At 39.1% G+C, this 13,023-nt stretch overlaps 1 protein-coding gene across 6 annotated transcripts in view; it reads right to left on the reverse strand.

Moving 5' to 3' along the window:
• Nucleotides 1–6,547: 6,547 nt before the first annotated feature.
• The window catches only part of LOC129731880 (calphotin-like), a 167,481-nt gene continuing 161,005 nt past the window's right edge, over nt 6,548–13,023 (reverse strand). For 5 of the 6 annotated variants that reach the window (XM_055692242.1, XM_055692243.1, XM_055692245.1 and 2 more), the window contains 2 exons: nt 7,412–7,522; nt 6,548–7,331 (listed from right to left, as the gene is read on the reverse strand). In XM_055692242.1, the coding sequence (XP_055548217.1) occupies nt 7,266–7,331; nt 7,412–7,522 (177 nt within the window). In that variant the 3' untranslated portion in view covers nt 6,548–7,265. The remainder of the gene's footprint in view (nt 7,332–7,411; nt 7,523–13,023) is intronic. The other variant, XM_055692244.1, reaches the window with a different exon arrangement.

The raw sequence follows: 13,023 nt of genomic DNA on the forward strand, positions 1-13,023 counted from the left end.
GCATGCCATCAATGGGGTCCTAGAGTTTTACACGGTTTTCTGATTTTTATATGTCAGCAGAAAGAGTGCAACTTTCTGAGCAGCTTTTTGCCTTTCTCCTAGAAAGGTATAGCAATCACTTGCAAAACCGAAAGTATAAAAGTGCTCCAAAGGGCCGAATGGCATATATCACTCGACTCAGCTCGACGAGCTGAGCATTTTCTGTATGTATGTGTGTGTGTGTATGTGCAGATTTTTATTCTCACTCACTTTTCTCAGAGATGGCTGGACCGATTTTCATGAAATAAATTGCAAATGAAAGGTTCTCGTTGTCCCATAAGACCCTCTTGAATTTCATTGTAATCGGATTTTTAGTTTAGAGGTTATGGTTCAAAATGTAAAAATCATGAAACATCATTATCTCGAAAACTACACAACCAATTTGAAAAAAAATGATTTCAAATGAACGGGCTACCTGAAATACCCTTAACTTTTGAATTTCATAATAATTTACCTTGTGGTTCAAAAGTAATAACAAGAAACGTGTTTTGAAGACTACTTAATCTCACTCATGTTTCTCAGAAATGGCTGAACCGATTTTCATAAAATCAGTGTCAAATGGAAGGTCTAGTTGCCCCATAAGACCCTATTGATTTGTTTTGCAATCAGACTTTTACTTTTCCTGTTATGTTTAAAAATGTGAAATCCAGCTATGAAAAGGAACATATTCCGAAGACTACTTGAACTCACTCACTTTTCTCAGTGAAGGCTGACCCGATTTCTACAAAATTAGTGTCAACTAATAAGTCTAGCTGCCTCGTAACACCCTATTGAATTTTACTGTGAACGGACTGTAACTTCGTCTGTAAAGTACCGAAATATGAAAATCACGAAACTTCATTATCTCAGAAACTACACAACCGATTTGATCAATATTAATATCAGATGAGCGGGCTAGTTAAGGGTTAACTGATGAATTATGATTGAACACGTGGTTTCAAAGTTTGGCTGCCCTATACGTTCCCATTTCATTTGATTATAATTGAACTTAAGCCATCGTTATGTATTAAATTGTTAATAAAACAACGAAAGTCTATTATTTCAAAGATTACATGACTAATTTGAACATAACTAGTGTCATACGAACAAGTCATCTCTCAAACTTACAAATAACAAACTTCATAACAATTTAATATGTATTATTTATATTTAATAGGATATGATCAAAGTCAAAAGACAAATCGTTTGAAATAAATGGTTTTATCGAAATGACAAAATCTTCGACTTTTGGCTTTTGGCGCCCTAATTCTAAATATATTCATATTGGGTGGTATTCGGTCATTTTCAGCAGATTTTCTGGCATCAATCTGACACCGGAAATACCCATATTGGGAGGTATTCAGTTATTTTGGTTGTTTTCCAGAAACTAACAGTGGTCGTGTTTAAATTCAAAATGGTGTCAAGGGTCAATGTTTGGTTTCTATGCATCATCTCGATTACGGAAATATCCATGTTGAGCATTATTTGGTCATTTTCGACTGTTTCCCATAAGTTGCCATTTAGCGATTCAAAATGGTGCCTGAGGTCAATTGTAAGCTCATTGCATCATTCTGGTTCCAGAGATACTCATATTGGATGGTATTTGGTTATTTTAGGCTGTTTTTCACAAACCGAAAGTCGCCATCTTGGATTTCAAAATGGTATTTAAAATAATTTCTGGCCTCTGAGCGTCATTCTGGTTGAAGAAATACCCATATTGGGTGTAATTCGATCATTTTCCGCTGTTCCCCAGGAACCGTAAGTCGCCAACCTAGAATCCGAAATGGGGTCTGTGGTCGATTTCAGCAGCTGTGTATCATTTGTTACCACTAAAAACATTCACCTGCCAAATATGGTTCCATTTAGTTGATTAGTTCGCGAGATGTGCAGAAATTTGTGCAGACACATGTGCTTCCATAAGAGGGAGGGGCGTCGAACCATTATGGACATATTTATTACCCTTTAAAACATCCACATGCCAAATTCGGTTTCATTTGCTTGGTTTGTTCTTGAGTTGTGCAGAAATGTATGTTTCATTTGTATTGGACCCCTTTCCAGAAGAGGGAGGGGTCTAAAACTATCATAGGAACCTTTTCGGGACCAAAAACCCCTACATACAAATTTTCACGTCGATCGGTTCGGTAGTTTTCGAGCCTAAATGGATCAAACAGACTGACGGACCGGACTACATTTTTATATGTATAGATTACAACATCAATATTTTAGAACCCAAAGAGTGAATATGCATTTATTGGATTGAAGCGTTCATGTAAATCTATTTTTACAAATAAAAGTTTGAATGAGAAAGGCTGGGTCTGACCGCTAGGTGGATTAATTTAGGTTTTTATTATTCATTTAAAAATCGAAGGAAAATCGAGGGATCTGGCTCGAAAAAGGCTGATGACGTGATTTCAGCCCTGTTGAACAAGCGTCTGGCTTCCCGACGAAGGATGCTGAGAGTTTTGTTCCACCAGGGCAGTTTGACGTAAAAAACGTGATCCTGTACGCTACTCGCTGCGATGTCCAGTTCAGCAGAAGTTGGTAGTTTTTTTGGGAGTGAATGTTCTCAAGTTACCCTAATCTTCCATAAACAGTTCCAGTTGGTTTTATTTGGATTCCTGAAGTCTTCTGTTCTCAAAGGGTGAGCCTCGACGTCAAATCTAAGGTATCTATGGTCTGATAAACTGGGTTCATCAGAGACATGCTAGTTTTTGAGTTTCTCCGTTATCGTGGCGCTACATAGAGTGAGATCTAAAACCTCTTGTCTAATAGCATTACGAAAAGTTGACTCGTTACCTACATTGCATACATTAACATTGTTAGAAGGTATTCAATAGTCAGCCTATACGCCAGAGAGACGCCGAGACACTCACCGTTAAGGCAACTGTCAACATCAAAAAGGGCGAGCTGTATAATTTTGCATTGCCGTTATCCATTTTGATGTTGACAGTTGCCTTAACGGTGAGTGTCTTGTCTTTTCTCTTTCTCTTTCTGTATAAGGTTCTCTAGTATTCAGGCAGGTACTCACCTCGTGTGTTGACGTCCGAGCTGCCCCCCAGACTTTCCTTCGGAAAGTAAGCGGAGGCAACGACCATCTCTTGGATGCCGATAGCCGTTGGAACCTCCACCGCAATGGCCACCAAATTCCGTTAGATTAACTCTGTAATGGTAACAAATTTGATATTTATGTTCAACATAATTGCAGTCCTAGGATTTGACAGTTGGTTGCAATAGATCAACTTACCGTTTGCGTTGGTTAAGCCAAGTGCAACACCCTTCTAATTTTCTGTTGCGAAATCACAGCTGCAAATCTTTTCTGGTATCCTCACCCACTGACTCAATGTTCCGGTTTATTTTATTTTTTTTTTTTTTTTTGAGTTACTAATCTTTCGATCTTATGCAATTAAAACCCGTTCAGTATATTATCTCGTACAGTATTTCAAAACAGAGAAAGAGTCGAAAGAGATTTCAGGTACCTAAACTGCGACTGCACAAAACGAAATTGAATCGCACTCGAGAAATGGAACGAACTGACCTAACCGAAACCACCATGAAGGCAAAATGAAACTCCTTAAGTTCACAAATGTTAACTCCCGACTGATTTTATTATATCAAAACTGATTCGACACCGGCTCCATGACAACGGCACCGGTTTCAACTGCTTACTTAGCTTATTTGTTACCTGACCTACTGACTATTGCTGCTACCACCGACAGTCAACGACCGGCTTCGATCAGCTGTACCGCAACGTTCTGTCCAGCTCCACCATCAGTTCGACAGTCTTTCCAGTAACGTTACGGTGACTTTCTTTCTGTTTTTGGAGTAGCCGGAGAATTCTCCCATTTTGGTGCCCACACTGTCCTGGAGGTATCCTATGAATCTTAGTGCCTTTGGCAGGTCCTTTGTGTGCAAGACACGAAGGTGTGCTCCCTCCCACGATTCGAGAGAAGATGCTGTAGTCTCCAACCACCTAACTGTATCGTTGTTTGCACAGTCAAGTTGTAGGATACCGTTTTTTAGACGGCAGCTCCTAAACTTAGGCCTGACGGCTGGCAATTCTTGGTCTGTAACGCAGGCTGGATAGTCGATCGATGTGATTCACATGCTTGTGACCTCCAGCATCTCCCTATAAGTAACCTCTGTCGTTTGTCGCGGTGCAGGGAGCTCCGTGAATGACAAATCCCGGAGCTTTTTGCTAGTCGAGGCTATAGCGCTCAATCGGCAATCAATCTAGGAGTACGTATAGATGACGGCAGGTTCCCAGCCTTAATCCTCCAGGAGATGGAGGAGGAAATCGGCTGGATGCCCGATTACCAAGCGAGATTCTAAACACGAAAGCTCTGGGCACTGGGCAGTACTGCACTGGGTGATTGTGAAGATCTGGAAGGGTGAGGCGTTTTCGGAGAAATGGATGAAAAAAATGTTGTGTCCCATCTACAAAACGGCGACAAGCTGGGTTGTAGCAACTATCGTGCAATCACGCTGCTAAGCGCTGCCTACAAGGTACTCTCCCAGCTTCTATGCCGCCGCCCATCACCTATCACAAAGGAATTCATGGGGCCTGCGCCACCATTGCGACAAGTACTCTAGAAACGCCGCGAGAACAACGTACACACACACCAGCTATTCATCGACTTCAAAGCAGTGTATGACACAATCGGACAAAGTGATGTGTACAGTGCGAATTTCGGGAACACTCTCGAGTCCGTTGGAATCTCGAAGAGGGTTGCAGCAAGTTGGGTAATGGACTTTCATATCTGCTGTTCAACATGGAGGGTGTTATAAGGATTGTTAAGGTGGAGGGTATTATAAGGATCGTAGCGCTAGCCCCGCAATTGTCCTGTACACTGAACAGTCGGCTGCGAAGTCTGTGTATAAATAAACAGAAGGTCAAGTTCCGAATCGGAATGTAGCACCAAGGCTTTGCTTTGCTTTAAGGTAAGATTACGTCAGCCTGGTGAAAATGGTTTCTGATAACGACCCAACTGGAACAAGGCGAAGAGGCACGCAGCGAGCTAAGTGGCCCGATCAAGTGGAAGGAGACCTGCGGGGCCTCCGAAGACAACATGACTATCGAACTGCAGCTATGGACCAAATTGAATGGAGACAACTTCTTAGAACAGCAGGGTCGCTTTGGCCCGGAGGTGACTGCGACGGCGACATACTAGGTTTATTGAACATTCAAAAGCTAAACATTCAGCAAGCGGTTTAGTGATTGTTTTTCTTCACTAGGATTCGCGGTTACCTCCATTGAAAAACGTCGAAACGTGGGACTTTCTTTCACTGATGATTCAATCAACAGAAACGGTTTCATTTTTCTAATGCTCATCATGTTATTTCTGTATATTTTTTTTTCTTTTTTGATTTTTGCGTTCTTGAACGATGGATGTATGCTTACATGCTTCTTGTTCTGACAATAACGATCTGTGTAAACTGTGGCTGTCTTTGTCGGTCATAATGTCCCACCAGGCTGAGCTCAATAAGAGCTCGTTGACAGGTGGTACTTTCACTTGAGTTAGATTAATTATGTTTTGTTGTATTGAATGACACCTTTCACTCCGTCCCTGCGTTGATTTCACTTTATTCGAACATTTTATCAATCAGTATTTCTAGTGTATACATGAACTGTACAACCGAATGTTCGTTAAAAAATTTTAAAGTTTAGTTTTACTTCTTTAAAATTGACATATCATAAATCACATCTCCCCGATAATGCAACTCGTTTTGTCATTCTGGTTTGATCCCGAAACGGAGGTATTTATTTATTTTGCAGATAATTTAGGCGCCTATATCGAACGGCAGCTCACTCGGACAGTCTTCGCGTGTTAGTTTCAAAATTACGTGGGATGGTCTGCTCAACTGAAACGCGTCGTTTCGTTAGTAAACGCTAGGTGCGTGATGTAAAATTCGTTCAAATCACTTGAAAAAATGGCTGAGCTCAAAAATCGTCTCTAAAATGGTTCTTTGTGTGCGTTCTCCGCATCGGGACTGAGAGGTTCCAGTTTATCTGTTTCTATTATTGGTAAGTTTCATCTAAAAGCTACAATTATTATTTTTTGTGAATTTTGCGTGTTTGTTCTATGTGACATGTACTATGAAAATTTGGGTTAATATGGATGTACTTTTCAATTCGATACGGCTAGAATTACGAAACTGTTCTTTCTCTACCAGCAAAAATTTTATGTCGTTTCTTTATTCAATCTTCCTTTCTTTGAAATAGAATTTACAACAAAGATAAAAGAAAAGAACTTACATTTATGTTTACATTTTTTTCTTCGAAAAAACTTTATCTTCATAGTATAATTTATCAATTATCAATTAAACTATAAATAGTGATCCTTTTACATTTATAAGGTTGCGCTTTACTAAAACGGCACAAAGCGCAGCGAAGACCAAATGCATAAGCACAATGACCTTATACTTTCATATTTTTTTCCTTTTTCGGTATTTGCTCCGCTCTGCCCCCTTTGTCGCTACTGCTCACGCTAATAATATCCCAAGTTTTTTTTCTCCCTAACGGAAAATGAAATTTTTAGTTTTTTTATTGTTGTTTATTCATATTTTTTTATTTGCTCACGTTTTTCTTTTTCCATGATGAAAAAAGTGGACAATGCATTTATGGACATTCAGTAATAATTATCAATAAATTTCGTGCTTGCAGCCAGGGTATCGACTTCTGTGTTTCCGATTTTTTGTTTGCGAAATCTATAATTTGCCTGTAGTGTTTGCTGGTTTCCTTTCCCTTAACTTCACAATTTATCAAACAAAAGATTTGCCGGATTCCGAAGACGACCGCACGATGGTGTATGTGTTCATGCTCATCCCGTTTCGGCGCGTTTACCAATTGAATCTTTTTAGCATTCTTGTCTTGCAATGATTGTTGTGTTTATGAAGTTTTTAAATATTTTTATAAAATTAATTATAATATAACTTGAAAGATTTTAAAAATATGTAAAAAAAAATCCCTTATACTTCTGCGCTGCAAAGTTTTGATGCTTTTTTTGTGGTGTGTTCGTTTCTGTTCTGCACTGTCGTCAATTGACTGTCGTCAATTGTGTGGATGCATCATTAATCACTGTGTCAGCATTCTTTTTTTTTTTTTTTTGAACAACCCTAAAACAATGATGTAGTATTTGCTTGCTGATGCTACTTCTATCGGAAGTTGTTATTTGCTCTTTTTCTTTATTACTCCACAGTGTTTCATTTTACGATTATATTTAATTAATCATTAATAATAATCAATAAATTTATTCAGCTGTGATTTCTGCTGGCGCAGGTTGCTGAAACTGAGCTGCCTTCTCTGGAATTTTTTCCTAGAAAATACGAGAAAAAGAAACAGTTAACCAGTTTGATACTTACAATCATTGGTAAATGGGTGTTTTACAGAACTCACCTCCTTTTTGTGATCGCCGTCGCCATTCAGGCTCTCTGTAGCGGACGTCTCGTGCACACCATTCTGTCCGTTCTCGACTGTGCCATTCTCCGTAGCGGTTCCGTTCTGCTGCTGGTTGATAGAACGGTGCGGCGCAATCAAAGTTTCAGATTGTTGATCATTGAAGGGGTGTGTGAGAGTAGAGTTCGAAGAGAAAAGAGATAGAGAACGAGAAAAAACAGTAATGAGAGAAGCCCGGTTAGTGCATTAAGAAAAAAAAACAACAAGTGCTTTTTATATACATATTTTTGGCGAAAGTTGGCACTGCAGCGATGTATGTTTTTGCTTGTAAGACCAATAATTGATACAGCGTAACTTCAGCGTAGGTTCATGACAGCCAGTACTGTTGGGTTTTTTGAACCAATTTTTGTTTTAGTTAAAAAACCGCAACCACTCTAAAACTACATATAGCTAAATTTTTAGTAAAATGTAAAACAGTCAGTACAGTGTTTAGCGAACTATGCATATTTGTTTGGTTTTATATTCTAGAAGCAGTGTTTAGTAAAGGATATCACATCAAACATGTTGATTTCCGTTATCATTTATTTGGAATGTTTAGTGTAAGGCTTTGGATAATTTTTGGTCAGGATAGTCACTGAGGAAATGTTAGGAAATTTTTTGTTTCAGTTGTTTTGACAGTAGGAGTTCGACAAACACAGGGATGGCTTTTTCTTCGCAAAAAATTAATGGGGAATCGCCGGAAGTTATTTAGCTATGTTAGATAATCACGAACACTATTTTGAACTACTTTTGGAACGAACATAACGACGGGTCACGGCTAAACACACACACATCAAACAAAACGAGCAGAGGAAGCGATGTCACGCGTACAGATTTCTATAATCTACGACCAGTTTTTCGCGACAGGAGAGGATGATTAATCTTCACAACACAAGCACTCCACTTTATCCATTATTTACGACTAAATCAACACAACGGTCACTATTTCCTGCGACTGAATAAACAAACATACGAATGAATAAGGTCGGCTTTGAAAAGGTGAAGCTAATGATGCTTAAAATGTTACTAATTGCTAATACATTCTCGAAGGGTCATTGTGAACATAGTCTTTTGTTGTGCGATAAACTAGAAAATTTTATAACCAAACACCATAAGAATAAAAGGAATAAGATAAATATTAAACTGCACTCGAAATATCATACAATCTGTATGGAAATATGTTCGATTTTGTTTTTTTGAAGTAGAATACTTCTCTCAGGAAGTTCGGCTACATAGGGATGTGAAATGAAAATCTAAAACCGAAAAAAGTGAAAAATATGTCCAATTTCAATTGCTAATAAATCGGTTAGTATTCGATGGATTTCGTTCGTTCTTTCAGCAATAGATTGGAAAATCTTCTAAGATTCTTCCCAAAATAAGATAATTGTAATTCTATTATTCACACTGTTGTACTATTGAAAATAATCAAGCCTTGTCAAAACGAAAAATTCGACCTTTGATTGGTCGTTATATGCTTGCTTCCCAAGCACGGTCGACAGGATCATATACCTTGCAATTGAAAACATGCTATTTGGCCTATATAAGAGCTTGTTTCAGCCGGAGCCGCTCATAATAGTTCTAGACAGCGACAACAGCAGTCGTCCTTCCTTAGCAGCAACACTAGCCCTGTGGTTGGTCACCACGTCTCAGGAGCAGCGCGGTTTTTCTCAGCGTGTGTCGCCAGACAGCCATTATTCCCCCCGTGTTGGGGCAGCATGAAGATTGCCATCAGGAAATCCAATTTTGGAAATCAAAATGCCTTTTTGAAGGCAAATAAACAAGTCATTGAAAGTTAATAATTTTTGTCAACGCAAGTAAGTATTCTGTGTTGCATCCTAGCAATTTAAATTTGTCGCACCCGTCTAATTTACTGAATGTGAAATAGCTTCCACAGTGCATGTTGTCCGTGTATCTTAATTCCCCCAATGTTAGGGCAGCTCAAAGGTTGTAATTAGCAACCGATTTTGAACCGCAACATGCTTTTTTTGAAGGCAAATAAAAAATTAATTGAAGGTTAATAGTTTTCTGGCATCAACACCAGCAGACCTTATGTGCGGGATGCAATCAAATTCTGTTGTAGTTGTTTAATTTTTACTTTATTTAGTAAACTCCCCACTGTAGGGGCAGCGCAAACGCTGCGATCAGCATAACCGACATTGAATAATAAACTGCCCTGTTAGAACGCATTCACAAAAGCAGTTAGTTCGACTTTGCAGAGCTAATATGAAGTCGATTCAATCAATCAGCATAAACAGAATTTCGTCGTCTCCCAGCTGCCAAGTTGCAACATGATGCAACACGCAACAGCGACCAAACGAAATCGCTTGATGTTACAAACCGCAATAAAATACGGGTTAAAACCGTTGCGTGTGTGAGAGCACCATCGGTGTTTATTCGCTGGATACACTATCTACTGTCTACTGAACGCAATAATCTGCTTACATGCGACATGGGGACGGGAACATTTTCTTCAACTAAGCTGCACAACACGACACAAAACATGTTATTTTGTTGCTTCAATGAGAGTGCTATCGGTCCGGTTCGACAAGAAATCATTTTTGTGCATCCGTGCTACGAAACTGAGGAAAAACTTTAGAAACTGAAAAATAGGTGGAGCTTATCAAATGATCGCTCTGAACCAGAATGAAGTCACACATATTTTTCAAGTTATATCATTCCACCACGTACGTAAAATAATTCATTTCTATTTTCATCCCTATATAAGAGCCTGTTTTAGTCGAAGCCGCTCATAGTAGTTCTGAACAGCGACGACAGCAGTCCTCCCTTAGCAGCAACGGGAGCAGTGCAGTGGATACCATCGATAGCGGATAGCGGCCACAACTGTGGCATGGCTGCGAATAAGCGTAGCAGTTTCAGCGGATCTCACCATCGATAGCAGCAGGGCCAGCAGATGCAGGTACAGCGGATACCAATGGCGGCCACAACTGTGGCATGGCTACGGATAGCGTTGCAGTTGCTCAGCAGTTGGGCCAGCGTATAGCGGCCACAACTGTGGCATGGCTATGCATAGCGTAGCTGTTGCAGCGGGTATATCAGCATCGATAGTAGCAGGGTCAGCTGATGCAACGACACCCCCTTCACTAAAATGCTGTTTCAGTGTGGTAGCGGGAAGCATCAGCAGCAGGCTTGCATGAAGTGAATACATCAGCCAGCAACTTTCTCAAAGGCCTCTGCCATAGTAGACGCGAAAAGCGGTGCGAACCGATTCGCTCGGCCGTAGGTTGATGTACAGCTCTACTGATGGCTGTACATTAACCTACAGCTGAGCAAATCGGTTTGCGTCGCTTTTCGCGTCTATTATGGCAGAGGCCTAATGGGAAAGTTGTATCAGTTTGTTCAGAAGAATATTATTGTCAGTAATATTACAGAGATGCGATTGCGTAAATCCGATTTTGAATTGAACAATTGTTCTTTTGAGAACAAATAACACTTATTTGAAGAGTTAATAGTTTTTGGTACCAATAGCAGTATAGTGACAGCCTCAGCGGTAGATGCAGATGCAGCCGGTACTTCCCTGAGGCCGATGTAAAGGTAAATGGGAGCAGCACGGCGAAACAGTTCGGGTTATGCTTAGACGCGCGTCATTTTTCGTTGTTGATATTCCCCACATGAAACGACGCGCTTTCGTATGATAGCGGTGGTATTAGCGGTAGATGCATTTGCCAACACTTCCTCCAGTAAAGCCATGTCTAGTTTTCAATGTGAAAACACCTTTCTCATTGTGTTGACCGTGCGCCTTAGTCCTCACTATCAAGGTAACACAGAGATGTAAGATAAACACTACATCCTATGATAAATTGAACAATTGTTCTTATAAGGACAACAAATGAATTAATGAAGATTTAATTTTGAATTAGAATACTTCTCTCAGGAAGTTCGGCTACATAGGGATGTAAAATGAAAATCTAAAACTGAAAAAAGTGAGAAAAATTTCAAATGCTAAAAAATCGGTTAGTTTTCGATGGATTTCCTTCGTTTTTGCAGCAATCGATTAGAAAATCTTCTAAGATTCCTACCAAATGCATGAAATTGCAATTCTATCATTCGATCTATTGTACTATTGAAAACTCTTAAGCCTTGTCAAAACACAAAATTCGACCTCTGATTGGTCGTTATACCGCGCTTTCCCAAGCACGGTCGGCACAGTTATGGACCTAGTAAATTGGGAATGCATCATTTGGCCTATATAACAGCTTCATCAGATAATAAACAAACATTTCATCGGATATTAAATTGAACAATTGAAATTTGAAGAACACAAATGATTATTTGAAGAGTTAATATTTTCTCGTTTTGCGCCATAATCCAAAGTTAATTATCTTCATCTACATGCATACTCTGACTATTATTACGTGTTTGCGTCGCTTAGTGTTTGGCTACGGTCATGCAGAATGCAAATAACGGTGCGATGCAATTCGGCAAGACGAAATCTGTTGAAATGTATAGCTCTACTTCGCCTTAAAAAGAGCTATACATTTCACCACGGTAAGGCGCATCGCATCGCGCCGGCATTCGCGTTCTGCATAACCGTAGCCTTCGTTCCGTTTCCGTTTAATGATGTCGTATTAAATGTGCATATTACAATTCGGCAGCACTTCAAGTTCTCATTTGCACAAAATTTAAAAATATCCAATGAACTTCATTCAAAATATCAGACAAAAAGAAATTACAATACTGCCAATGAACGGTCAACGTTTATTTACTAGAAAAAATGACTGACACGCAAGCAGCCAGGTTATCTTTCTTGTAAAAGTATTCTACTTCAACCTTGCGGTCGTGGCTTTGCATACAACCTTCTTGTGATTTTTTTCTTATAACTTTAGTGTTTAATAGCATTGACCATCAGTGATAACGTGCATCGTGCGTAAAAACGAATAAGGATAACAGTGAACTGTATTATCTGTGAAAAGCAAAATATTGTAAATGCTGATTGCTTAATAGATTAAGTTGAAAAAAATTGAAAACAAAAAAAATATATAAAGGCTCCTCTTCTTTATGCTTTGGCGACTTTCTAGTAGTGCGATACTTTTACCGTCATCTACTTTTCATTTTTCTACGTATTTCGTTATTTGGTTTCTTCTCTAGTTAGCCCTTCCTTTAAGTAACTGTGTTAGTTTTTCTTCGCTTTTCAAGCTATTCAAAATAAATTGTTACCGATAATGTACGTATGGTGTAGTTGCTTTTTTCAGTTTTCAAATAAAACTGTAAAAAGCACTTGCACAATTCATGACATTTCAACTAGAAAAATCACTTCGTCACAAATGCTTCGGTTTTGTTTCGCTAGTATTGTTCATATTTCAAAATAAATCACGTAGTTCATAACATATAAAGTTCCACTGTTAATTATGCAGTCAGTGCATCAAAATTTTGTCTGTTGTATTGCAATTTCCGTCTGTATTCGGGCTTTTTTTTTTTCTTAGTCTTAAGTTCAAACTACCCTCCAAACGAGCATACCTTACACCAAAAAATCAACACACTTCATTTAAATTAAACAAACGCGCTGGCTTCTAGCCAGCATATCCCAACTCAAAACCCGTTGAACGTAATGTACA

The sequence above is a fragment of the Wyeomyia smithii genome, chromosome 3 (genome assembly GCF_029784165.1).
Source record: "Wyeomyia smithii strain HCP4-BCI-WySm-NY-G18 chromosome 3, ASM2978416v1, whole genome shotgun sequence".
Classification (NCBI taxonomy): Eukaryota; Metazoa; Arthropoda; class Insecta; order Diptera; family Culicidae; genus Wyeomyia; species Wyeomyia smithii.